We start from the raw sequence: 24855 nt of genomic DNA, 5'->3' as shown, positions 1-24855 counted from the left end.
TGCATCAACTTAAGGTTTGTACATTTGTAATAGACTTTGTGGGCACCCTGCTAATCGAGACCAACACAATTTTATGGAAACGTTGGTCGAGCAGGACGAAAGCATAACCGTTGTATCATTTAATTGTAGCCTAGCAACCTCATCGGCACATGAAACTAAATCCTGGTTGCTCTGTGCAAGTTGGCTCATTGGTTTGAGTAATGGTCAAATGCAACCATTACCTCAAAGCTTGTTTCAGAATTGAATCACACTGCTTCAAAATAATGCTTTGGAGCTTGTGTCGGTCTGCAAATATCACATGACCTCTGACGTTTGAAGCGTAGAGTAATTGACTGTTTCCCTCTTTAATGACACAAGTTGCTTTAAATCCTCTCTTCCACTAGATGTCGCTAGTGTTGCATTCACTGACCCAATATTTGTCAGACATCACAGTTAACTTTTTGTATGAAAATGTTTATAAATGGAAGAAAGAGATGCCATTTTTGTCTGTCACTTCCAAACTTGACAGGTGGCAACTTTAATATGGTGCATTCACCAAAAAAACAAACAAACACACAATTTCAATGAATACATGTATTTCCTACTCCTTCCTTTTCATCGATCAGTCCATCTCGTTACCTGCGCCCCATCTGCATCCTGTTCCTTTTGAACAATTTGCCTTTCTTCTTCTTCTTCTTCTTCTCTTTCGGCTCTGGTGGCTCCGTTTCAATGGTCACGGGTTTCTCCGGCGCCGGTGTATCGAAGACTCCCTCCGTCACATCACTGGAAATCTCCGGCTTGAGTTGGGCTTTCTTCACCCTCTGCAACTCCTTCACCATCTGCCTCTCACGCACACGGGCCGCCGCTGCCACACGCAGCTCACGCCGGTGCTGAGTGAATAGGATAGCATTGTATTAACTGTATGTCCCAAAACAGCGGCGGCGGTTCATGGCCGTGTGCTTGTAACATTTGTGAACAAGACAGGTGGATGCAATTGGAATTTTGTTTGAAGAAGAATAAAAAAGGATTAAATGTGAAACATTGAATTCCCATCCTATACAATATCAAAACATTGGCTTCAACTGCTGGTCACAGGCGTAATGTTAATGTTACCATATTAGGTGACTTGAAGTGTGCATTTTCATAGAGGGTGGGCCCCCCAAAGCTCCCTTGGAACATCTTGATGAGGTTGAGGACGAAGCGAGGTCCAATTTCCACAAGCGCTGCATCCTCCTCGATGATCTGTGGACAACCAAAAACAAAGAAAAGTCAAATTTGACGTGGTGTGTGTGTGTTATTTATTTATGTATGACATGGGGGAAAAAATTACTTGGTAGTTCCTGAACCAAATCCTGTTGTCTACAACCGTGAAGGTGAAGACATGGTCCACAAAGGGTTGACTCTTTGGGTGGTAACGCGGCGTGGAAAACGTCTGCAAAAAGACATCTTAATAACGACCGTTTACTTTGACAACTTTCTCTCCCATTTATTATCCACGTCTGAATAAAGATCATGTTAGAATGCATTCACAGAAAGATCAAGATTTAACTTATCGCCTCAGAAAGGCAACCCTTTCTCTAAAAGAACTGCACAACACATACAGGCTACGTAGGAGAGGAGGCATCCGTTATGCTGCCAACGCAGCGTTAAAAGGCAATGTGTGGACAATGTAATGAACGAATGCATTGGGTTTCTGTAAAATAAAAGGCCTCCCCTTAAAAATAGTCTATCCGGCGAGGTAGCACTCACCTGAATGAATAGTTCTTTCAGCAAAGCATAGTGGGGCTGCTTGTCGAATGTCTGCAGGGGAAACATCAAAAGACGTGAAAGCAAACCTTAATATGCCCTTGATCTTGTTTATGGCAATACTCACAGGATCGAACGACAAGAGCGGCCTCGATCCTTTCAGGCAGTTCCCTGTCATCTTGAGCTCAGCCAGTGTATGAACTGTAAGGAGTTAACAATGTTTATATTTTCAGTCATCGTAGGAATTATATTCAAGTATTGGATTGGTGGTCACTCACTATTCTGAACTAGAAATTTTGCAGATGGTCCATGAGGGCTATTTGATATCCTGCGTGACAACAAAAGTGATCATCTTTCATGGAGTTTCAGGACCGAGGTATGGTTTACATGCTAAGGAGTAGAAAGTGGGGACTCTTACCACATATACAGATCCTGTTTCTTCTTGGCTTCAAAAAAGAGGCATTTGTTGCAGTTTTTCATCTCACACACCTACAAGGACAAAACAGGTCATAAATATACATTTCTATCCTACCACCTATTTATTTTTTGTAGTGCTTGTCCTCATTCGAGTATGTAAATACATTTATGAAAAATTTCAAAGATAAATAGTATACAAACAACACTCACCTCGTTAATAACAAATAGCTTGTCCTTTCTGTCCATTTTGGTATCTAGTGGGAATTCAAATAAAAAATTTTCATTATAGTTTTAATAAATTATCATGTCTTCATAAAAACTGCCAGTTCAGGGTGTGCCCCATCCACTGCCCGAAGATAGCTGGCATAGGGTCCAGCACGCCCGCGACCCCCGTGAAGATTAGTGGATTAGAAAATGGATGGATGGGTAGTCTACTAGCCAAATAGTAATTAGTTTTGTCTTTTGTTGAGACTCTCCCAGATGTAAGCAACACTGACCTGATTTCGAATGTGGCATTATGTTCCGCAGGTCTTGCATCAAATGTCTCGTTCTGAAGTCAGTGCCTCTCGAGGAGAATATGAGAACCCTTTCCTTGTTGGTCCATTTGCCCTGAACACAATTAAAATCAACATCAGTTAAAACACTCAAACGCAATTCTAAATTTCGCTCAGGGTAACCCAATACTCAGACTCAGAGGACTAAACTTTATGAAGTGGTTTCCTCCTTGCTAGCAAGCTAACACCCTGCGCTACCTATAACAAGCTCAGTCACGTACCATAGAAACTGGCGGTGGAATGGTGTATTCATCTTTCTTCTCCTGTTGGTTGTCTGTGGCAGGTTCGCCTGCATCTGCGAGAGTTTTCACTTTCTTTGCTTTTTTTCCACCGGCTAACCGTCCTCCACGTTTTCGCTTGAGGGTCGACATGTTTCTTCAGAGCAACTCTCGCGTGACTGCAACCCATGTGCAATGGGACGAGAGCGACCGTCCAACTGTAGTCCTGTAGGGTTGTAAGTTGTAACTGGACTGACATTTTTGTTTTTATTTGACGATAACAACTACAGCATTCACAATTAATAACACCATAAAAATAATTACAATATTTCTGATTTATATGAATGGATGTCATATTTGAGGCACTTTTAAAGTGTAGAAGATAGTTGACAATTCCGCCTTGCGCCAAAGGGGGCAGCAACGAATTTTCATCGTGTGAAAAAGTGAGCCGAGAAAGAGATTCTCGTGTGAGAAAGCTGCACAAATGAAAGACGGCAGTTCCTGTGTTCCTGATCAAACTGTCTTGTTTTCAGTGATCGGATGGAAAACGTGTCAAAATGTACACAACGTGGATCTTGTTTGGAGTCTGAGACTTGGAAAAGTTAAATACTTCCTCCTAAAAGTCGGGACTATTTGACTTTGGACGACACTCGAACCGGTACTTAGCATGCTGCTACAAGCTAAATGTTAATGAAGGTACAAGGTGAACGGGAGTGTACATTTAGTCCGTTTATGTAAGAACAACAATGAAGTGCCATTACGAAATCCTGGGAGTCAAACGGGACGCGGACGACGACGATTTGAAGAAAGCCTATCGTAAATTAGCCCTGAAATGGCATCCTGGTCAGTGACAGACTGCTCAAACGTCAATTCTTACTTTAAATAGTCCTAATTATTGTCATCAAATTTTTCAGATAAGAACTTGGATAAAGCCGAGGAAGCAGCCGAGCACTTCAAGCTGATTCAGGCAGCCTATGATGTTCTGAGTGATCCGCAGGAGCGAGCATGGTAACTACTGCATTGTTCATTGATTGCAATCATCGTATCGTAGCAACGTTAAATTATAACATATTTGTGCGGAAAAAAACCTCAAGGTCTGCTGATGAAAGACAGCAGTACGTACGGCGATAATTGACAGTGTCTTTTTCAACAAACCCTAAGCTGTTAAGTGCCGATGGCTTCACATTTGACTGAATGATACATGTAACAAACCTCCACAATGTGTTCCATGTAGTCCGCTTGGTCTGTTTTGCACCCCACATCGTTTTCCTTCAAGGAGAAATCAGTCTGAGTTCTTCTGGGAATGTCACACAAGTGCTGTTTGTCAGGTACGACAATCACAGGGAGGCTCTGCTGAAAGGTGGCCTCAGCGGCGACTACGAGGACGACAGTATCGACCTGCTGCAGTTCTTTACCGTCACCTGTTACTCAGGCTATGGGGACGACGACAAGGTTGGTGATGCTAAACGGGGGGGAAAAAAGATGGCCCCTTGAAAACCTGACAGCTGATAAAATGTGGTGTTCTTGTTATTCTTCTCCTTAGGGCTTCTACACAGTCTACAGAAATCTCTTTGAGTCTATCGTCAAGGAGGAGATGGAGCATGGAAAAGTGGAAGATGATGATGAGGAGGAGGAGGAGTTTCCGCCCTTTGGGGATTCTCGGAGCGACTACGATACAGTAAGTACCGTAGCTACTCTCGTGCAATTGGAGGCCAGGTGATAACACGCTGCGCTCGCCAGTGACCATTTCTAATTTTCTTTTATGCCATTTAGTGTCAAATTATATGGCAAGCGATTTTCACTTTGCCTGGCATATTATAGATGGCTGCCTGTTTCCTAGAAAGGCGGAAAATGGAAAATTCCCAACTTTTACAGGCATTGTAATAAGGGCACTCTATTTCATTGTTGTTGTTTTGTGGGTGAAAAGGTTGAAAACTAAATATTCCAAATACAAGGAAGTCCTTGACTTGTAATAATAAAATTTCAGACATGTTCTTATTTTTATTATTTTTTTTAGGATTAAGCACTGATAATATATGTCCAATAAAATGGAAATAAAATTAAATTAAATCTCCTGGTATTCCCATAAAAAATCAAATAAAAATAAATCTTCTGGTATTCCCGCCTGGCAGGTGGTCCACATCTTCTACGGTTACTGGCAGAGCTTCTGCACGCGTAAGAACTTTGCCTGGAAGGAGGAGTACGACACTCGGCAAGCGTCCAACCGTTGGGAGAAACGCGCTATGGAGAAGGAGAACAAGAAGACCCGGGACAAGGCACGCAAGGAGCGCAACGAGCTGGTGCGCCAGCTGGTGGCCTTCATACGCAAACGCGATCGCCGCGTGCAGGCGCACCGCAAGGAGGTGGAGGAGCGTAACGCAGAGAAGAGCAAGAAGGTGCAGGAGTTCAGGCGCAAGCAGAAGCTCAGTCAGGCCAAGTAAATGTTACTCATGGCAGCGTGAGGACCGGCGCTATTAAGGAAGTGAATGGAGACCTCGTTAACCTTCATGTCACACGTGTTCCAAGGCTGGCGGAGGAGTACAAGGAGCAGAGCTGGGCGGCCATGTCGGAGCTGGAGAAGGAGCTGCAGCAAATGGAGGCTCAGTACGAGGAGGAGTTTGGAGATGGAGATGCGTCCGAAAGCGAAGACGATGAGCTGGAAACACAGAAGCCCGTCGAGCAACCATTAGGTGTGTTGAGAGAAACGCGCAAACATCAATTTTTGTGCTCAGGTCGAGGCACTATGATAAAAGAATTGCTTTGCCACCATTTGTGACTTCTTGGTGCCAACTGCTTCTTTGCGTACGTTTTCGCCATTTGCGGCTGGATTCGGTCCTTAAGGTATTCGGTAATGAGTCGTGTGGGCACGCACTTCGTTGAACAGGTCCAGATGGAGACGCAGACGACATCAACTTTGATTACTATGATGACCTCTACTGTCCGGCCTGCGACAAATCCTTCAAATCAGACAAAGCGTGAGTCTCCTCTTTCTGACCGGAACGAGTTATTCGTGATGCCTTCCTTCATCAGCTCAAATGCTACGCTACCCAACATGAAGATTCCGTTCCATTCATTTTCCAATGTCTACCTTTTCAAGTATGAGCAACCACGAAAAGTCTCGAAAACACAGAGAGATGGTCGCGTTGCTACGGCAACAACTTCAAGATGATGACTCACTTGCTCTGGCCCTGGACACTGAGCAAAACAAACACATGACAGACCATGATGAGGAGGAGGAGCAGGAGGAGGAACTGGAACAGGAAAATCAATCAGGACTGAAGTGGGTCTTTGTGAGACATGTGAACGCCGCCGCGGTTGTTTTATTTATTTCTTTATTTCACATTTTAACCACATTCTCTACAATTGACAGACTTTCCAAGAAGCAGAAGAAGAAGAAAAGGCAGCAGAAAGCAGCCAATGTGAGTTACATCCACACACACACACACACACACACTAAGGACATTTTATAATTTTTTCTTTTGTTCATTTTGAATGTCGAATGAATATCTGAATATAGGTCTTACTTGACACCAGTAGAATCTCTCTCTCTGTCTTTTATTTAAAAAAAATTCAGGCAGAGGGGTGTGTGTAACTTATTATGTAATTTATTGTGGTTCAGAATAAACAAGTGAGGATATTTCAAGTCCTTTCGAAGGGTATATCATCTTTGCGTGGTTCCTACTTCCTGTTCCCGGCCTCTCACGTAGAGCACTACAGCGGAGGATCAGACTTCACCGACAGATGTCGGGAACTGTTCTGAAGACTCTCCCGAAAATCTCCACGAAGAAGTCCCAGGAGATGTTCCCGAGGTGTCATCGAGCCCCACGGAAGCCGAGAAGGAAGATCAGCTTCCTCTCCCTGAGCCCAAGAGGTGAGCCTCATTTGCTCTTTTCTCCCTTGAGATAAGAAGTTGTCTTGAACAATGCGTATGTTTTGGACAGCTCCATGAAGCCCAAAGCCAAAAAGACAGACGGTAAAGACAAAGCAAAGAATGTCAAGGCACATTCAGGAGGAGAGCAGTTTCCTGAGGTTGGTACAGAAATACAGTCACGTGATGCAGTTTGACTCCAGTCCTTTAGTTGGTGGTAACGCATTTATAAGCGAACTTCCGTTGTCTCTGGGATTTTTTTTTCCCCTCCCCTCTCAGAAGCCCATCAAGCTGAGCTGCGCGACATGTAATGGTGAGTTCTCCACCAGGAACAAACTCTTCGACCACCTCAAATCCAGCGGCCACGCCACTGCGCTCTCGTCCAATCCCGCTCCGACCGTCTCCGCCGGTCGAAGCAAGAAAGACAAACGAAAGAACAGATGACATCACTTTGGGTGGACTCAAATGGAATTGGACTGCCTTAAGTGAGGCAAGGAAGCCCGTCCCACCACTTGCCGGGCGGAACTAGTGACCTTTTGTGCAAAGGAGCCCCTCCTTTGGAAACTTTGGTGGACATCATCATGTCATACATTCTTCCTCTTTTTTTTTGTCATCTGACTGCTCCCCCCCCACCCTCCAATTACAATAAATAATTAGTTTTTACAAATCGTCTTTCTACAAATATATTTATACCAACTGACACTTTGCCAGCACATTTGTAAACACTTTAGCTTTACAAAAAAAAAGGGGGGGGGGTAAAAGTTCAGTTCAACTATCCATCTTGGTCTTCAAGGTCCTCTACGAGTACTTGCCGTATGTAGCGGTACTTCATGCGTTGGTTTTCGGGTAACAAAAGCCGCTCTGCCAAATGGCCTCATTAGCCTTTGCGGCTCCCATCGTCACACGTACTTAGCTGCAATTGAAGGAAGCTTGAGTGCAGAAGAGCTTTTAGAAAAAGAAAAATGCAACCCGAAAAAGAAATTGCCTGTCTGCGTTATTTCTTTTCCAGCCCAGGGTTCTTGCATTTGCCTGAAATTACTTACGAATTGCTCAGCCTCTTTTTTTCGGTGTGACTGAAATCAACCAAAGACTTTGCTTTGTGTGAGATGGAATCCCAACTGATTGGTACTTGAACAGGTACTTGCAATCACTCAGAGTAAAAAAACTGAAACGACTGTACTATCCTGCTGCCATTATCACCACTTTTCTTGCTGATGTGCTTCAAGATCAATTTGTGCTTCAAAATCAATTTGTGCCACACAGCGTTGGATTGCAAACAACAAAATATCCCTCAGACAGTATTCACAGTTGATTTTTTTTTTTGTGACTGCACATTAAAACCAATACATACTTAAATCGAGCTTTTATGAATCGTTAACCATTCATGGAAATGCACAGCCATAGAAAGGCCAAAAAGCGTGCTAATCATTTTGTAAAAGTAGCCCAAAAAAACCCCAACAACTTTGCTACTCTGTATTGTCAACTCATCACAAATGTTTGTTTTTGGGGCATCCTGTCTTCCAGACTTTCGAACATCTCAATGAAAACAAGCTGTTGGTGGATGAGAAGAACGGTGACCCTCACAAGCTTTGGATGAGGGCGATTCCAACCAATGCTAGCTCGTCTTGAAATGTTCGACAATATTACACAGCACCTACTTTTTATTGCATTTACATTTAGTGACAAAGTCATTTTAGTAACAAAGTCATCACAAATTGCTATGAAATCATGTACAGGTAATTGACAAGATTTGTTGTCAGCTATGCGTCATGGTTAATGTGTTTTTGCCTGAGCAACCGCAGCTTGAAGAACGGTTGTCATGGTGATGAAAAAAAAAAAACAACAGAGATGAGGTTTTAAAGTGAAGACTGGAAGAAAGTCGACAATGATAATTGCACTTTGTCCTTGACTGGGCTCATCTTTTCTCCAAGAAGCGCTGGATGGACTTGTTAAAAACGGACAAGAAGAAGGCTGCGTCTGCCATCGTGATGCACATGGGAGGTTTGATGCGGAAGGTCTGCGGTGAGCAAAAATAACTCAGCAAATCACACGCGCACACACCGCGACATTGAAACAAACAATTACGCTGGTCAAAATAAAAATAAATCTGAGACGCAAGGATGTATATATTCCATACATTTTCTGTGCTGATTGAGAATCTCGCACACCAGGTTTTCATACTACTAATAAAAACGATATGTAATATATTGTATTTAGTAATAACTACTACAAATTAAAGGTTTGAGGGACACATAAAGCCATCTCTGATTGAAATTTACACGATAAAAGAGTTTGACGCTCTCAATGTTATTGCTTTGCATTCGACTAGCGACTGGACGTTAGCACGGCGCTGCGCACCAAATGCGGAAATGCTGCGTGTATCGAGTCCTTTCATCAAAATGCCAATTATTACGGAAATAAAACCATTTTCACATTCATTTTCTGATTGGATTCATTCAAAAATCCTTCATACAAATTTTTGCAAACATATGAAACAATTATTGGGATTTATTTATAATTTAGACTCAACTCAAGTCCAAAATGCAAAAGGTGACAGTACCTGTCCATAAAGTCCTCCCTTCCCGACAAGGATGCCCATGTCTTTGATGTCCTCAAAGATGGCGGACATGTCCTCAGGTGGAAGCGGCACTCTGCTGGCCTGGGGACATGACATAAGCGGGGGAACATTACAGGGAAGCTCTGTGATGGGCTGACGGCGAAATGTGTGAGGGGGTCACCACGGTAACGCACGATGGAGCTATCTATACTCCATCAAGGCACTTTGCAGCTGCCTGCTAAAATGATTACTTCTACTTAATGGGGGGTGGGGTGGGGGGTAAAACATGAAACATGGACCATTAAAAAATAATACAGCAAAGTAACATCCAGAACAATATTGCTGAGTCACCTTCGTAAAAGCAGAAGTCAAGAAAAAAAAAGGGGGGGGGGATTATGGATTTAGCATCAAAATGGGTGCTGTCTCGCTTCTTTTATGGCTCCAACAGCACTTCAAAATGCAGAAAACGAACAGGACTGCTACCTTGTCTCGGACCATTTCCACGCCGATTTGCAGTCCTTTGCCACGGACGTCCCCGATGATGTCATACTTGTCTCTGAGCTTGGCGAGTTCCATCATCAGGTAGGTGCCCACCTCCAGACTGTTCTGCTGCAGTCCTTCTTCTTTGATGGTCTGGACAAGCGAGTGGTCACGTCACATGTTAGATTGTGTTCACTGTAAAATACATTTTGTTCTTTGTTTGTTTGTTTTTTGCGGTGTTAGGCAGGAGACTATCGTGCACGTTATATCATTGCACATTTAATAAATACAGTATAAAAGAACAATTTCAACCTGGCCCAGCTTCTTGTAATTGCTTGATTCATACTTGAGTCTCATGCTTGAGTTACATTCATTCATTCATTCATTCATCTTCCGTACCGCTTGATCCTCACTAGGGTCGCGGGGGGTGCTGGAACCCATCCTTACCGTCTCCGGGCAGTAGGCGGGGAACACCCTGAATCGGTTGCCAGCCAATCGCAGGGCACACATAGACGAACAACCATCCACGCTCACACTCACACCTAGGGACAATTTAGAGTGTTCAATCAGCCTGCCATGCATATTTTTGGAATGTGGGAGGAAACCGGAGCACCCGGAGAAAACCCACGCAGGCCCGGGGAGAACATGCAAACTCCACACAGGGAGGCCGGAGCTGGAATCGAACCCGGTACCTCTGCACTGTGAAGCCGACGTGCTAACCACTGGACTACCGGGCCGCCCTTGCTTGAGGTACAAGGAAAAGAATATTCTTACGTCAATGACAGATGAGGCGATGGAACAAGCCAATGGGTTTCCTCCAAAGGTGTTGAAATGAACACCCTGTGCAAACGTGTCTGCGATTTCTATTAAAAAAAAGTCATAACATGACAACAGTTACACAAGGGGGGAAAAAAATTGTAGAGAGAACATAATTTCTGTCGAAATTTGGTGTAAATGCTCAGGAGCTGAGCCGAATTGAACGGAAGTGAGTGCAGTGCGAAAAGGGGCTTTAGTCTTTACTGTGCATTGGCCAACCCAACGCTGTTAAAAGTCGGCATGTGGCGTCATCTCACCCCGTGTTGTAACCACCGCTCCCATTGGGAAGCCGTTCCCGATGCCCTTTGCCAGGGTCACGATATCAGGAAGAACGTCGTGACCTTGAAATCCCCAGAAGTGGCTCCCCGTTCGGCCAAATCCCGTCTGTACCTATAAGCGCATTATTGCTACACTTGATCTCAATAAATGCCGCAATGTGTTGTGAAAATTGCCTGCGATAAGACCGTTAGGGCTGAGACTCGTTTTTCGAGCATGACCTTTTTTTTCTTAAGATACTCTTTGGGACATTGGTTCAATTAAAAAAAAACAAACAGACATATACGCAATATTTTGTGTTTATGAAAATGGCCTTTTTGTCATACATCAAAAAAACTCATAAGTTGCGCTAACAATGTAGCTTCAAACCTCATCAGCGATGCAGAGGCCGCCTCGCTCTCTCACAAGTTTGTACGCCTCCTTCAGGAAGTGTTTTGGGTATTGCACGGCGCCACCGATCCCCTGCCAAAAAAAAAAACAGCAGTCAGTGCTTTAGTCTAATTCGTTTCTTTAAATAAGTTTTAAATCCTCCAACTGCTGCTGGTTTCTTTTGTGTGTGTCTGTCATGTTTAGGTACAGGTACATGGCCATCTAACTTCCTGTTTCTGTTCAAGGTCTAGAGCGGTTCTTGACTTTTTGACTTCCGGTTCCAGTCCAGGGGCAGTGCTTGTTGACTTAAATATTACAAGATATCAATTTTCTAATTTTCGTGTCTGTGTGTGTGTGTGTGTGCGCAAAAGGAATACCTGAATAGGCTCAGCAAAGAAAGCAGCAATTTGACTCGGGACACTGGTGAGAAACGTCTCTTTGAGTTGTTCAATGTAGCGTTCGTTTGCCACGCAGGAGCCTGTGGAACACAAGCAAAACTTCAAGGTATTTCATTCTCCCGTTTCTGAAAATGAGGTAAATGATTGACAGTGGGAGATGATTGACAGAAGGAGACCTTGAGCGTCTCTTGTGTTGTCCAATTGCGGTGGTAAAAATGACCTTTACGCAGATTGCGAGACGGGTTTTGAATCGAACAAATTGACATTCACCAACAATCAGGGTTGGCACTCTTTCCTTGAAATTATTTTCCAGGACATTTCCAGGACTTTTTTTTTTCCATCTGCTACAGTACAAGTCAAGTTATCACAACATACACAAAAAATTCCATCCCCAGGCCAAAAGTGACGGCACGCCCGCTTACAGCTCTCTGTCACTCAACAGAGGAGCCAGAGAGGGGGCGAAAAACCTCACACTCGATATACAGAGCGATAGCAACACGCTTGAGCTGAAAGTTGCTCGTTTTGGCACTTCTTTGGGGAAAATAAACCTTCCCTTGGGTCAGTGCAGTATTCTATACCTAGCAACAAAGTCACATGGAAACATTGGGCGGCCCAAGTGTTGTAGGGGAATAAGCAATTTGATTGGTTGGTAGCGTCACATGGGGGCGCTGTGCTGGCTAATAGCAGAAAAGCTCTACAGCTCAATATTGCCCATTGACGGCAACTGAAAACAAGCAATACATGTCTGTTTAACCTGTTTGTACTTTGGCAAGAGAAGCAGAGAGAAAAACAATTCTGCGGGACAACTCCAGCTTTTCCAGGACATTTCACTTCTGTTTCTTATTTTCTATGCGTCTTCCAAGACTAGAAAAATGGGTCGGTTATTTTCCAGGTTTTCCAGGACATATGGTAACTCTTATAATGCAGTGGTTTAAAAAACAATATAAATGTTACTCGGTATGCTTGATTGAAGAGGATATATTGCTCATTTAAGCTTGAATTAAAAGCAGTGTAGTGTGAGCGTCATGTCTACCTTGGGCACAGTTACATTTTCTGGTGGTCTGCACAGGAGAGTCTCTGCAGTGGCTTCCCCCCCAGGGACCTCTGAACACATCAGGACACATGGTCTATTTGGTTTTTAGGGCAGAAAGCAAATCAGCAGGGTCCACAGCGTGCACTGTACACAGTCATATGTGAGTTAAGGAGTCATGAAATTGAATAAAGCAATGTACGCCTTTACACACATCTAAGTATTAGAACCACACAGAAAAGTCCCTCATAAATGTCAATCAAATTGTAGAAGAAAAATAACGTATTGTGTTCATATTGTGGTGTTGAAAGGAAGTTAGTCGTACGTACGTTTGTGCAGCCCAAGCCAATGGCGACAGGGTATTTGTAAGCTTGTTGTGCAGTCAGACCCATGGCCTGCGGGCTACCTCCGTGGTACGACCCCCTGCAAGTGAAAATGTCATTCAAAATTCACGACAAGGTTGCGCCTTGAACCGAATTTTATGCGTCTTGAACGCCATGTCCCTAACAACTAATGTTTTTTTTTTTTATACATCAGCATGAAATTCGCAACCCAAGTAAAATGAAAAATAGTAAAAATATTGAAAACCTCATCACGCATCGGAAAATTGTTCCACTCCTTAGGTTCATACGCACAATCTATGAAGATATTAAAATCCAACAAGAGGGCAGATACCTGAAAGTGATGATGTCAAAGTTGCGAGTGTAGAGTCGGGCCATACACATGGCCAGGTCATTGGCCTCTGAGCCGCTATTGGTTAGGTAGATTACCTGCAGGGTGAAATGTAGCTCATCACCAGAGATTGTAGTCATTGGGACGACATAGTCATTTGAGAGCTTGACTGTATCAAAATTTGCGTACATGTTTGAGTTTCTTTACGCTTCGCGATGGTCTGTACTTAACTGAAAACCATTCTGGTTGTTTTTCTGATTCGACATTTCTCTCCAAAGAAAAGTCTTTGCAGTACCTTGAGAGGATCAGGCAAGCTGGACGCCAGCTTTTCGCAGTACTCGTGGATGGGAGGATAAACATAGATGTTGGTGGTGTGGACCAGAGTCCTCAGCTGCCGCTCTGCGGCCGCCGTCACTTTTCTGCGCTTGCCACAAGTCAGCCGGTTTAACCGTCAAACAAAGAACAGCAAAAGTGTGGAGCGGGGGAAAAAAAAAATCATCTTACGGGTGGCAGTGGCCCACGCTGACGGTGGCCACGCCGGCAAAGAAATCCAGATAGCGCTTCCCATCTACGTCCCATAGCCACTGCATGTGACCCTGATGGATGTAGACCGGCTTCTTATAGTAAGTCACCTTCATGGTCATGGGATGGCAGATTGTCCGACGGATCTCCATCATACGCTCTTTGGACATCCCCTGAATTTTCCCCCAATGAAATGACATCATTACATTTGGCTGGCCACAACCCACAACCTCTCACCCAAAGTGAGTTGAGACGGGCTCCGTGCTAGCAGACTGCTTGTTGTCACCTTGTATTCTTGCGGTGTGAAGCTGCATGGCGGCATCTCTAACAGGTCTGCAGGAGCGGTTTTCAAGGCAGATTTCGGACACAAGAGCCCTGCGCACAAACGGAGGTCATTGACGTTGATCATTCAAAATGCATCGGAAGTGATACCATTTGATCTCCCTGTGTCTGTGTGGGTTTTCTCTGGGTACTCCGGTTTCCTTGGCAGGTTAATGGAATAATCTAAATTGTCCCTAGGTGTGATTCCTGTGATTGGCTGGCAACCGGTTCAGGGTGTACCGCCACCTACTGCCCAAAGACAGCTGGGATAGGCTTCAGTGACCATTGTTGAGGATAAGAAATGGATGGATGGATGGAGTATTCCAATTTGCTCCAGACAAAGTTCCAACATCAACTACTAAGTTATTCAATAAATATTTTAGACAAGAGGAAATACTGTATATACAGTTTACAGTGTGTTTTTAATTTTCGTGACCAACAGTATGCAATGGTTCACCTGTCCAGTTATACAGTAACTATGGTTACTTGATTGAATATATAAACCTTTAAAACCAGAGTTAGGCAAACAAGGACATGAACATTCGTCCCTGATTAGAGTTCCGCACAGGTGGACAGCACCGTTTGCTGGATGGAGTGGTGGGAAGTAACAAATAACAACTGCTTTGAAACTGCACACAAGTAGAATTTCCAGGCTCTACTTGCATATGTATTTTTATGATGTCTTTTCACTGATGACACGTCACCAAAACAGTTTTTTTTTCCTACCTCAGTGGATGACAAAATGATGATCTGGCCCTCCAACATGGCAGACAAGCAAATACTGATACTGTGATCGAAAACTTTCTCTATTGTATGAAGAAATGTGCTGAGTCACAGCTTGTAATTCGTTCTGTACTAAAACAGGCGTGGTAGTAAAACAGCTAAATGAAATGTGATTGGGACAGGTTTCTACTACAAATATGTTGTTCAGCAGCTTCTCAGACAAATATAATGTTTAAAAGGTGCACTCAGTTCAGTGATTGCGCTAATAATCTAAACTCAAATAAGAATTAAAAAAAACAAAAACAAGACCGCCATAGCAATTAACTCACCTCTTGCTGTGTGGAATTTAATCATGCGGCTCAATGGCACATGATGACGCAAAGCCGTGAGCATTTTTTCACAGCGCCTGAGTTCAACGAGTTTCGGATGAGCGTCACAAATCGTCTCTGGATAGTATACCAGTTCTTCGAGAGAGTAAAAGTTTTGTAAGGGTGTTGCGGCAGGCAGAAGCTCAACAGACGTCGGCCATTGACCCGCGAAAGGAGGATGGCAGCAAGTGCCCCGTCTCGACCAATCAGGGTGCGTTGCGTCATCAGGAAAGAAGTGCAAATACTTCATACAAACAGGTTCTTCTCTGCACAAGAGCATTGGGGCCAATAAGTTTTGGCAAAACACTCACTTTCGCTCATGAGGTGAAATTGTTGACTTGAAAATCAAATATTCTCACATGAAAGCAGAATAACGCCACGGCTCAATGTTGCCCGTTGAAGGGAGCCGAAAACAGACTGCACGTACTTTACATTTAACGCGTTTGCGTTCACCCGCAAAGGTAGGGAGAAGCTGACGGAGGAAGAATCAACTTTCCAGAACAAATGAAGCTTTTCCAGGATATTTTACTTTTTGTCATTTTCCATGTCTTTGTCATGAATGGAAATTTGGTCAATCATTTTTTCAGGACACATGGGAACCCTGAAATATCAAAATTAACTTTACATTGTGACATACACGTTACTTCTGTACAAAAATAATCTACCCATGGAAAAACTGAGCAAGACATCCACGTTTCTTTGAACACATAATTTTACTGACAGTCCTCGGTACTGTATACAAAACTGCTTCATTCCTACTGTGGCCACATACATCAAATTTGTACGCTTCCCGATAAATGTTTGTTCGATGGTTATCAATGTTTTTTTTTTTCCTTTCCGCATCACAAAATACACAAAAAGCCTTTTGAGGTTCCACTATGCAAAAGGATTCATGAACATGCCATGACACGCAACCTCGAAAATGATTCCATTATTTTTTGCAACAATTTTATTGCAACAAATTCCTCATGTGACCTCTGTAAAGTCTAAAATCTGAATGTTATGGAGAAAAAGTCATAATGGTACATAAAGTCTTAATATGGAGAAAAAATACATTTTACAGTAAAAAAAAAAAGAGACAATTTTGTAAAAGAGTTACGATACTCTAAAATATATATATATATATTTACACACTGTATTTTTGGTGTATTAAAAACTGTGGGTCTCAAGTACCGGTACACGGAAAAAGGGGTTCACAACATTCCCATCAATCCCATCCCGTTGAAGATGATAAAAATAACAATTACGAGATGACCTTGAATTCCCATCGCCGAAAAGGACGCTCAGTACGTTGTCATTGGGAAAACAGCAGCCGCGTCGACGTAGCCCCCCGTTGCCGCGGTGGAGTTCATACAGGTGGCGCTCTTCTGGCTCATATTGCCAAAACTTGTTGCAGCCTCGCGCCCATCTGCCGTTCCCTCTGACACTTTATGGAGCAGTAGCAGAGTGTCATCGCTGCGCACCTGCTTCACCTGACTGTAGTCCCGCTCCTGCAAGGAGGAGAGCGGCGGGGTGCAGCCCTCCCCGCTGCCCCATGGCTGCAGGATGACCATGTCGTCATTCACAACCGCCTGCACGCCCACGTACTCCACGGACCAGCGAGCGGGTGACACTTTATGACCGGACACGGCGATATCGATGTCGCTGCGGGCCTTGATTTGCTTGCACACCTGCCCCTCCGAGGGCCCCAGAACTTGAGAGAGGCCATCCGAGAGGCTGCGCTGAGGCCGGTCCGACAGGCCGGGAAACACAGAAGGCCACGTCCTACCTCCCGTGTCATCTCGAGCATCTTCCCAGTCTTCCCGTTCGACCCGCTCCTCGGCGCCGTCTTCGTGCTCTTTGGGCCGGCCGCACTTGTCAATCAGCAGCGTGCGACTGTCGCAGCTACCCCGGCCCGAGTCGCTGTCAGACGTCTTGAAGCTGCCGCCACCGAGGTCCTTGCTCGCCCCCAACATGGTCTCCCTTTCTTCCGGGATGTAAACCTCCAGTAACTCTACCAGCAGGTCCTCGCTGTTGGACGACGACGACCACGACATGGGAAAGTCTGACACCACGAGCGCGTTGAAGATGTCTTCGGAGTTTCCTTTCTGCATGGGAAGAATCAATTCTCCGTTTTCACCCCTTGTCCCTTTTTCACATAACTGGCGTTGACCGGATATCGGGGTACGGTAAAAGGCACTGACAATGGGTGGACAAAGTGGACACAGAGGCGGCAGTGATGGCTGTTGCGGGGAGATGTTTGGGGGCGGGGGGGAGGGGGGGGGTTACCTATGAATAAAGTCACTGCAAAGCAATTCTCCAACTTTGTTCCACGTCGACACAGAATGGGGGAGAAAGTTGACTGCAATTTTAAGGCTTTCGCGTGAAGTCATTCGTATTCAAAGTCAAAGGATTCGTAAAAGCACTTTAACACCGCATGTATAAAAGCTGCCGTTTTTCTGCTCTCATTTTGCTTTTTTCATGTATAGACTGTATTCATTCATTCATTCATTCATCTTCCGAGCCGCTTAATCCTCACTAGGGTCGCGGGGGGTGCTGGAGCCTATTCCAGCTGTCTTCGGGCAGTAGGCGGGGGACACCCTGAATCGGTTGCCAGCCAATCGCAGGGCACACAGAAACGAACAACCATTCGCACTCACACTCACACCGAGGGACAATTTAGAGTGTCCAATCAGCCTGCCACGCATGTTTTTGGAATGTGGGAGGAAACCGGAGCACCCGGAGAAAACCCACGCAGAACCGGGGAGAACATGCAAACTCCACAATGGGAGGCCGGAGCTGGAATCGAACCCGGGACCTCTGCACTGTGAAGCCGACGTGCTAACCACTGGACTACCGGGCCGCCTAGACTGTATTTTTTTTTTTTTTTTTTTACCAAAGCGTCTGTGTGTGTCTCAGGTGGGTGGTATTGGAGTGGTCGGGGGGGGGGGGGGGGGTCGACCCAAGTCATATCTACTCTCACTGTGTAGAAGGTAAAGGCAGGTCAAGTATTCTACTATGGCCCTGATGTATAACCTGTAGATGTTGTAGGATCTCAGTGTAACGTGCATTGTGTTGAAAGAGAAAAGCGGCTGTTTACCTTTAGTAGCTGCTCATCGAATCCTTTTATTTTCGGACCAGGGACCGGTGGTAGGAGGCAGTGTTTCAAGCTTCAAAAATAAAGAGAGAAACATCAGAATCGCAACAATGGATGGATGTTTTGTTTTGTTTTTTTTTTCCTTTTACCTGCCATGGTTCATGTGCAGCAACACCGTGATGATGAGGAAGATGAAGGCACAAACAGCAGAGGTGACAATCCACGCTGACTTTTCCTGATGGAAATCTGGATGTACAATTCAAAAGAAAAACTCCTGTCTCTCACTGATTTGTTGCCTTTTTTTGGAGTCTACGCTATATTGTACATAAAATCCAGGTTACCAAAAACAAAACAAAACAAAAAAAAAGAAGAAAAAAAAATCGATATGATTGCCGCGCTGGCTAAGTGCTACGTGTGTATGTGACATCTTACATTCAGGAAAACGGATTTGCGACGGCGAGCTCCAGTCGCTCCAAAAGCCGTGGTCGGGTTTGCAGCGCACCTGCACAAGGTACAAGCTGCCGGAGCGCAGGCTGAAAATGTTGAACAGCTTCTGCTGGCCAGCCACGTGAGTCTGAACACACGCAACACAGCTTTTTTAAAAAATGCATTCAGATTAGATTCAATAACGATTGAAACGTGTCATTTTTGCATCATCCCGCGAACATCCAAATCAAAACAATACCTCCACCCCCTATTTGTGCTTTTTGCGCTCGGCGCCGGTAAAGATCGGAGATAAAAGCACATACAACACAAAGCAGGGATTTTATACAGTGTCCTAATCCGAGGGACCAGCTGGCATTCGGACTGACACGTTGGAGCTCAGGTTTCACGCATTGGCCGCTACCTTGGAAACTCCCCTCGGAACGGCCGACTCCACGCCAATCGACGCCGCGGGTTGCAATAACGTGGACACAAGGTTCCCTGTACGTACCTCCCATTCGTTTTCCGCATCCGACCGGATGCGAAGCTCGTAGATGAGTGTGATCCAGCCGGAGCGAGTGTCGGCCTTGCGGGGCGGCGCCCACGCCACTCGCAGGAAGGGCCAGCCTTTGTCCTCCATGACGCTCAGCGATACGTTCTCCGGAGGGTTGGGCTGGACTGCAGAGGAATGGAACACCCACCCCGAAATGTACAGCATGAAAACATGTCCAGGGTGTACGCTCCGGGTGGCGCGTTTTGTTGTTTCGATTCGTCACAGTCAACGATAATGTCGGCGATTGAGAAGATTGGGCCTAAAGACCCATTTGAGGTTAAGCGGCCCCAAGGTCACGACCCCTTACCGATATAGACCACGTCGACATCCACGGGGTCGGAGAAGGTGCTTCCCAGTCGGTTGGTGGCCACCACGGTGATGTTGTAGTTAACCCAGATGGACGTGTTGTTCTTGTTGAAGAAGCACGAGTTCTCCCCGCCCGTGAAGTAGTCGGGGCACTCGTACATGATTTCGGAGCTGGAGACAGGAGGAGTGGGTGGGAAGGGAGCACCGGGTAACCGATTAATGATGACTGATTACAAGTATGGGGCCCGTGGGTGGGGGGTAAATGCTGCAGTCCCTGAAAATGAACAAATAAGCACATATAATAAGGGGCTCAAGATTCAGTGGCTGGAGGAATACATCCAGTATGTGCAAATTGCACAAAGCCATTGAAAAACACAAAGTACCGGTAGTTGGTAAAGCGCTAAAGAATCCATTTGCCTCAGAATAATAGCACTGTCATTTCTAAAGTCCATTTATGCGCGGTCTTTTATGTTGGTTGTTTAAAGCCACAGTCAAAGGGTGGATGGGGGCGAATTGTTACCACATTATCTTCAGGCAGCAGACAACTCGATACTTTCCCCATTGACTTTATTGACTAGACAATAGAAAAAAAAAAGGGAAGTACTGTACTGACTTTTCCTTGCGGTAGTACAGCGCGTACGTGGTTGGCAGTCCTCCATCAGAAGCAGGCTGCCACCAGCACGTGAAGGTTTCTTTCTCCGGAGAGCGACAGCTGGTCAGCGTGGGCTTCCCCGGCCGACTGAGATCACCTTCGAGTCCGACAGGGAGGATGTTTTAGAATCAGTGGCACCAACCAACGACATCTATTTTTCCTCATGGTCAAGTTTCTAACCAGGCGTCTTTGGTTCTGGAATGTACCTTTAGTGTGTGGTGTGAGAACCAGCAGGATCAGCCAGGACAACCCCTGAACGTTTCTCATTGCGGCACGACACGCGTGAGGGCTGCAGGAAGGATGGATTAAGAGAAAAAAAATGGTCATATTTTGAGAATAAAGATTTACTTTGCATAACGAAAGGCATTAGGCAAGCCTTAGTAGTAATGCTTTACTGCCACCAACTGCCTGCATGTCTGCAATGCACTGGGCTGTCTGGCATTTTACATCTCATCTCCAATTCGCATAGTATATTTTTTGGGGGGGTCCTATCATTCATTATTGACTGAAAATCTTACATATTTTTCATTTTTGTGCTCTGGCCAAAGCAAAAAAAAATAAATGACTTTTCTGCCATACTTGGTGCCAAGAAGCTAAGTTGACATAACATGAGGAGCTTCTCTTTGACAAAAGTTGTACTTTGCCGCCATCTTGTTGCATGTACAGGCAATTTTTAACCAACTGAGCAGAATGTTATCCTTCCAACGAAACAGAGCAGAATGATCATCATATTCCTCATGTATGTTGTATTTCCCTCTTCGTCAGGGGTTACGACGCCAAGGATTAAATATGAAAATAAATACAATCCTCTGGAGTCTGTCTACCTCTACCAGCTGCCACATGCGGTCTAAGCCATTGCATAAGCGGGCGGCAATCTCTTAACATTGCCAGTACACAGCGTGACCCTTTTCATCTCTGAACCCGCCGAGAGGCTGACCCGTAAAATATCTCGCTAACTAGAAGAAGCACATCTGGCGACACGGCGGAACACGTGCCTAAACCCACTGAATGCCGACCGTGTTTTGTGAAGCGGGACGCAATCACAACACGGCCCTGCTTGTCTGATGCTATCATACCTGTTGAGCTCACCTAGAGCACCGCTTAAACGTTCTTCCCTGGTGGTGTCTCGACAACGTCGCCATGATCTGGTAATTGGCATTAAGGTCACGCCACCGGATTAGCGTACTGCTGTATATAGAGGTGCTTACGTAATGGGAGGGCCCGCACCCAATAAGCTGCTAAGAAGACAGGAGACTGCCATGAAACAGTCAACTGTGAAGCCCTTCAATATTGTTCAGGGACGTGTTGCGCCGTGTTAAATGTAACACCGCTGCATAAGTGACCTAATTTTCACTCTGAAGTTTAAATCCCGAGGGACATCAGGGCTAATTGTAGGCTACCGTTGAATATACATTTCAAACAGGATTTAGATTTTTCTTGTGTGGTGTAATGGTACACTTAAGGTCAAGGTCATCTTTATTGTCAGATATGCTTACGTATGACGTGCAGCATTGATGGACCCAGACCACAACACAAACGTTGCAGCCACTATTTGCAATCAACAGCATATTGGCGAAATTGATTAAATGAAATCCTCTTTGCAACATTACTGCACGTAAGTGTGCTGAAATGGACTTCCTTCAACCTGCGCAATGAAAGGTTTATGACTTACTTCCCTCCTGTTTTTTTTCTCCTCGAAGTCGCTTTTAGACGGCTGTAGATTTGTCCATCGGCTTATTATCGATGAATGAGGAAGGCGGCTGAATGCCCTTTTCTTTGAGTCGCAGCCTTGTAAAGCCGTAGCAGTACAAGCCCCCACACGAGCACTATGGAGTGCAATGATCAGCAGCCCATAAGTCTCACTAAAAGAAAAAATACAACAATAATTATTGTCTGTCATGAACAAAGACAGTTCCAAGCCATCTTTGTATTACATTTGGCCATTACCACTCAGTGAAAATTCATTTCAATTGTAAAAGAAAGAGCAATATTTCCTCTAGAAAAAGAAGTTTTAATCATATGCGACGTTTGTCCTCCTCCATAAAGGGTAAACAGGCATTTACACCATTGAAGGTCCTGGGCAGATTCCATTCACATAGCAACACAAAGGAGCTGAAATCTGATTAGAAAAAATAAAAATGTAACACTGGTGCAAATTGGGCAGCTAAGATATCAAGGTCAAGGTCATGCTATGAGATGAAGAAATAAATTCATGTAATTTTGTCAGTTGTGAATAGAAGTCAATGCTTCTAATAGTGTTTAGGCCAGCCGAGAATGGCTTGAAGGCCCTGACCGCACGCCACTGATATACAGTATACATACACAAAGAAGACATTACAGAGAAGTAATAAGAACTCCTCAGTAAGCTGCAGTAATTTGTTTTGTTTTTTTGCATAGGATAAAGAATGGACGCCTGTGAGTATTGTTATATTGTCTCTCTACATTTGTTGCTGCACCAGCTGTGTTCAAATATCCAACCTCTGCTTGATTTAAAGTTCAACACTTGCATGACAGTTGCCATTTACCTGTACAAAAACCCAAGTTATGACTTATTAAACATTCTATGCTGTGCTATTGACAATGCTCTGCCTGCGAGACCTAACAATGACAAGCATGGCTCAAATGTACGCCACATACTAAACAGTGTACGTATATCAGGCCCGTTGTCATAACAATGAAAACGTTTTCGAAAATAATCCATTATGGACTTGATCGGCTTGTTGCTTTGACAGCCAAGACTGTCTCACCCTGAACCCGCTTGAGACTCAAGCAAACGCCAGCGGACACACAGATCACGTCCACGGAAATCCCATTACGGGATCTGTTGGAAGGCTTTCAAACATATTAAATGACAATTCAGCATTTACTAATGATTATAATTCTCATTTTTGAGTGACACTAGTAGAGAGCAATTTGTTTAACACTGGTTTTTTTTCAATTAATAATATCCGCTAAATACCCTACTGCCTTTTGGGAGTTTATATTTGATGAACAATATTTTCTTTAAATATTTGATTCACTATATTTTATTTCAAATTCATCTTTATATACAGTATATTTTTAAATATTTCTCTTGTGAGCTATTTTTTTGCAATTAATATTTCATTAATTACAGCTTTAAAAATATGTGTGCACTATATTTTACATATAGTTTATATTAAATAATGCATACATTAGTAATATATACATTTCTAATTGTGTACATAAATCTTTTTTTCAACTACACTCCAAAAAAATCTTTACATTCTCTTAACAATATTGAATTTCAGCGGACAGATGCATGCTCCTTCGACAGCCAGGTAGCAGCCCATTCGTTAGTCCTGTAGAATATATTTAAAAGATGTCAATAAATCAAATTTTAAAATTAACTTACCAGTCAGTCAATGTCTCAGCATGTGTTTTTGAAAGCCGGTGATGGCACTCCACACAAAAGCAGATTGGTCCAACTAAATCTGACCGAAGGCGAGGCGGACATGAGGGGTAGAACCGCGCGGTTGGTTCAGCCCGTAGTGTGGGAGGAAACATCGCAACATCCCTTCACCTCCCAGCAAGGGAGGGGTGGGAAGGAGAGTGCTCTTGTCACAGCCAATACTCGGAGCTGAAAAACAACAATTTACAACAATTGTTTGTACAGTACAGTACAACACTGCTGCTGAATGGAAATAAGGCCACAACAAATAAATTACAATTGTTTTTGAAATAGTCAAGTATACACTTCAAATAGACTTTTCTTTATCCCTCTAGGAAACAAAGGTGTTTGCCCTTGGTCGTGGCATCTGTAAAGCTGATGAGATATGGCGTGTGTGTGTGTGTGTGTGTGTATATATATGTATATATATGTATATATACACACACCCAAACCAGCCCAAAATAAAAAAAAAACTACTATAAGGGAGCTTTTCAACCACTGAGCGATGGCCTTGTGGCCATCGCTGTGGTTCAGCTGTGGTTATAAGCAACAGTGTTATATAATAATGCCATCTGCTCTCCCCTCCGTCCATATAAAAGTAAATAGCAGGATGGATGCCACTGCAAGGCCCCACTGGTTTCCAGGATGGATGGATGGATATCAATAGTTTCCATTCCATTTACTCCCTGGGCCTGACATGTTTTGACAGGTTACTCAGCGTTAATTGTGTCACATTACAACAGTGTTAATAAATATTGTAAGACTGCGCCTGGTGATTATTAGTTTTCGTTGAAGGAAAAGAAAGGGGTTGCGATGGTCTTCATTTTCGTATACCTTTCGTGATATATTTTTAATATTTAAAGTGGTGACATATTGACATCTAGCGGCCAAATTAGTAATTGAAAAGACACCACGGTGAACCACGGCAGTGACATCATTTCATTCTTTTTTTACATGACACATTTTCACATGTCGTCAGCCACACCTTCTTATTCTTCTTATAGATATCCGCCCAGTTAGAAATCAAAACATATAGACCTGATTTGGCACGTGAGAATGTAACTGAACAAGCCAAGTAAACAAAATGAAACAACTTATAATAAAAATAAGTTATACTTATTA

General features: G+C 44.1%; 4 protein-coding genes across 7 annotated transcripts; 1 reads left to right on the top strand and 3 right to left on the bottom strand.

Annotated features, from left to right (window-relative positions):
• Positions 1-479: 479 nt before the first annotated feature.
• bxdc2 (brix domain containing 2) lies at positions 480-3112 on the bottom strand. The gene is made up of 10 exons (XM_052051302.1): positions 2918-3112; positions 2640-2751; positions 2353-2396; positions 2144-2214; positions 2004-2053; positions 1853-1926; positions 1729-1779; positions 1310-1411; positions 1093-1221; positions 480-869 (listed from the first exon to the last, which is right to left on the bottom strand). The coding sequence occupies exons 1-10, from the start codon at positions 3065-3067 to the stop codon at positions 615-617; spliced, it is 1038 nt and encodes a 345-aa protein (XP_051907262.1). The 5' UTR covers positions 3068-3112; the 3' UTR covers positions 480-614.
• Positions 3113-3179: 67 nt separating this feature from the next.
• dnajc21 (DnaJ heat shock protein family (Hsp40) member C21) lies at positions 3180-7451 on the top strand. The gene is made up of 12 exons (XM_052051301.1): positions 3180-3757; positions 3829-3922; positions 4243-4366; positions 4458-4592; positions 5047-5351; positions 5441-5604; positions 5799-5889; positions 6012-6194; positions 6285-6333; positions 6622-6785; positions 6856-6943; positions 7062-7451. Exons 1-12 carry the CDS (start codon positions 3661-3663, stop codon positions 7224-7226), a joined length of 1659 nt encoding a protein of 552 aa, XP_051907261.1. The 5' UTR covers positions 3180-3660; the 3' UTR covers positions 7227-7451.
• Positions 7452-8425: 974 nt separating this feature from the next.
• agxt2 (alanine--glyoxylate aminotransferase 2) lies at positions 8426-15531 on the bottom strand. 2 transcript variants are annotated; one of them, XM_052051298.1, is made up of 14 exons: positions 15276-15531; positions 14140-14277; positions 13885-14075; positions 13676-13799; positions 13384-13478; positions 13038-13131; positions 12712-12805; positions 11658-11758; positions 11281-11373; positions 10893-11025; positions 10594-10682; positions 9823-9972; positions 9343-9441; positions 8426-8799 (listed from the first exon to the last, which is right to left on the bottom strand). In XM_052051298.1, the coding sequence occupies exons 3-14, from the start codon at positions 14070-14072 to the stop codon at positions 8698-8700; spliced, it is 1362 nt and encodes a 453-aa protein (XP_051907258.1). In that variant the 5' UTR covers positions 14073-14075; positions 14140-14277; positions 15276-15531; the 3' UTR covers positions 8426-8697. The 2 variants fall into 2 exon arrangements, with proteins under 2 accessions (XP_051907258.1, XP_051907257.1); XM_052051297.1 differs by having other exon boundaries at positions 14189-14277.
• Positions 15532-16452: 921 nt separating this feature from the next.
• On the bottom strand, positions 16453-24084 carry prlra (prolactin receptor a). Of its 3 annotated transcripts, XM_052051295.1 has the most exons (10): positions 23698-23829; positions 21997-22186; positions 20531-20613; positions 20286-20421; positions 19674-19843; positions 19325-19491; positions 18823-18964; positions 18540-18636; positions 18394-18463; positions 16453-17401 (listed from the first exon to the last, which is right to left on the bottom strand). In XM_052051295.1, the coding sequence occupies exons 3-10, from the start codon at positions 20589-20591 to the stop codon at positions 16598-16600; spliced, it is 1647 nt and encodes a 548-aa protein (XP_051907255.1). In that variant the 5' UTR covers positions 20592-20613; positions 21997-22186; positions 23698-23829; the 3' UTR covers positions 16453-16597. The 3 variants fall into 3 exon arrangements, with proteins under 3 accessions (XP_051907255.1, XP_051907254.1, XP_051907256.1); XM_052051294.1 differs by lacking the exon at positions 21997-22186 and having other exon boundaries at positions 23698-24084; XM_052051296.1 differs by lacking the exons at positions 20531-20613; positions 21997-22186; positions 23698-23829 and having other exon boundaries at positions 19674-19946.
• Positions 24085-24855: the final 771 nt, after the last annotated feature.

This window comes from Hippocampus zosterae, chromosome 18, assembly GCF_025434085.1.
Source record: "Hippocampus zosterae strain Florida chromosome 18, ASM2543408v3, whole genome shotgun sequence".
Lineage (NCBI taxonomy): Eukaryota > Metazoa > Chordata > Actinopteri > Syngnathiformes > Syngnathidae > Hippocampus > Hippocampus zosterae.
This window is presented reverse-complemented; position numbering and strand designations above follow the sequence as displayed.

Bases quoted from the DNA above. Each gene is read 5' to 3' on its own strand.
- agxt2 (XM_052051297.1), bottom strand. From the start codon at position 15,339: ATGCTCACGGCTTTGCGTCATCATGTGCCATTGAGCCGCATGATTAAA. The intron at 11,759-12,711 runs GTAGACATGACG...TGTGTTCCACAG, and splicing joins AAAATGTAACTGTGCCCAAG to GCTCCTGCGTGGCAAACGAA. The intron at 11,374-11,657 runs GTATTCCTTTTG...TTTTTTTGGCAG, and splicing joins TCTTTGCTGAGCCTATTCAG to GGGATCGGTGGCGCCGTGCA.
- bxdc2 (XM_052051302.1), bottom strand. From the start codon at position 3,067: ATGTCGACCCTCAAGCGAAAACGTGGAGGACGGTTAGCCGGTGGAAAA. The intron at 2,752-2,917 runs GTACGTGACTGA...AATTGTGTTCAG, and splicing joins TTCCACCGCCAGTTTCTATG to GGCAAATGGACCAACAAGGA. The intron at 2,215-2,352 runs GTGAGTGTTGTT...TTGTCCTTGTAG, and splicing joins AGCTATTTGTTATTAACGAG to GTGTGTGAGATGAAAAACTG.
- dnajc21 (XM_052051301.1), top strand. From the start codon at position 3,661: ATGAAGTGCCATTACGAAATCCTGGGAGTCAAACGGGACGCGGACGAC. The intron at 3,923-4,242 runs GTAACTACTGCA...GCTGTTTGTCAG, and splicing joins GATCCGCAGGAGCGAGCATG to GTACGACAATCACAGGGAGG. The intron at 4,367-4,457 runs GTTGGTGATGCT...TCTTCTCCTTAG, and splicing joins GCTATGGGGACGACGACAAG to GGCTTCTACACAGTCTACAG.
- prlra (XM_052051294.1), bottom strand. From the start codon at position 23,849: ATGTTTCCTCCCACACTACGGGCTGAACCAACCGCGCGGTTCTACCCC. The intron at 18,637-18,822 runs GTAAGATGTCAC...TTGTACATCCAG, and splicing joins GCAAATCCGTTTTCCTGAAT to ATTTCCATCAGGAAAAGTCA. The intron at 17,402-18,393 runs GTAAACAGCCGC...CTTCCCATGCAG, and splicing joins TCGATGAGCAGCTACTAAAG to AAAGGAAACTCCGAAGACAT.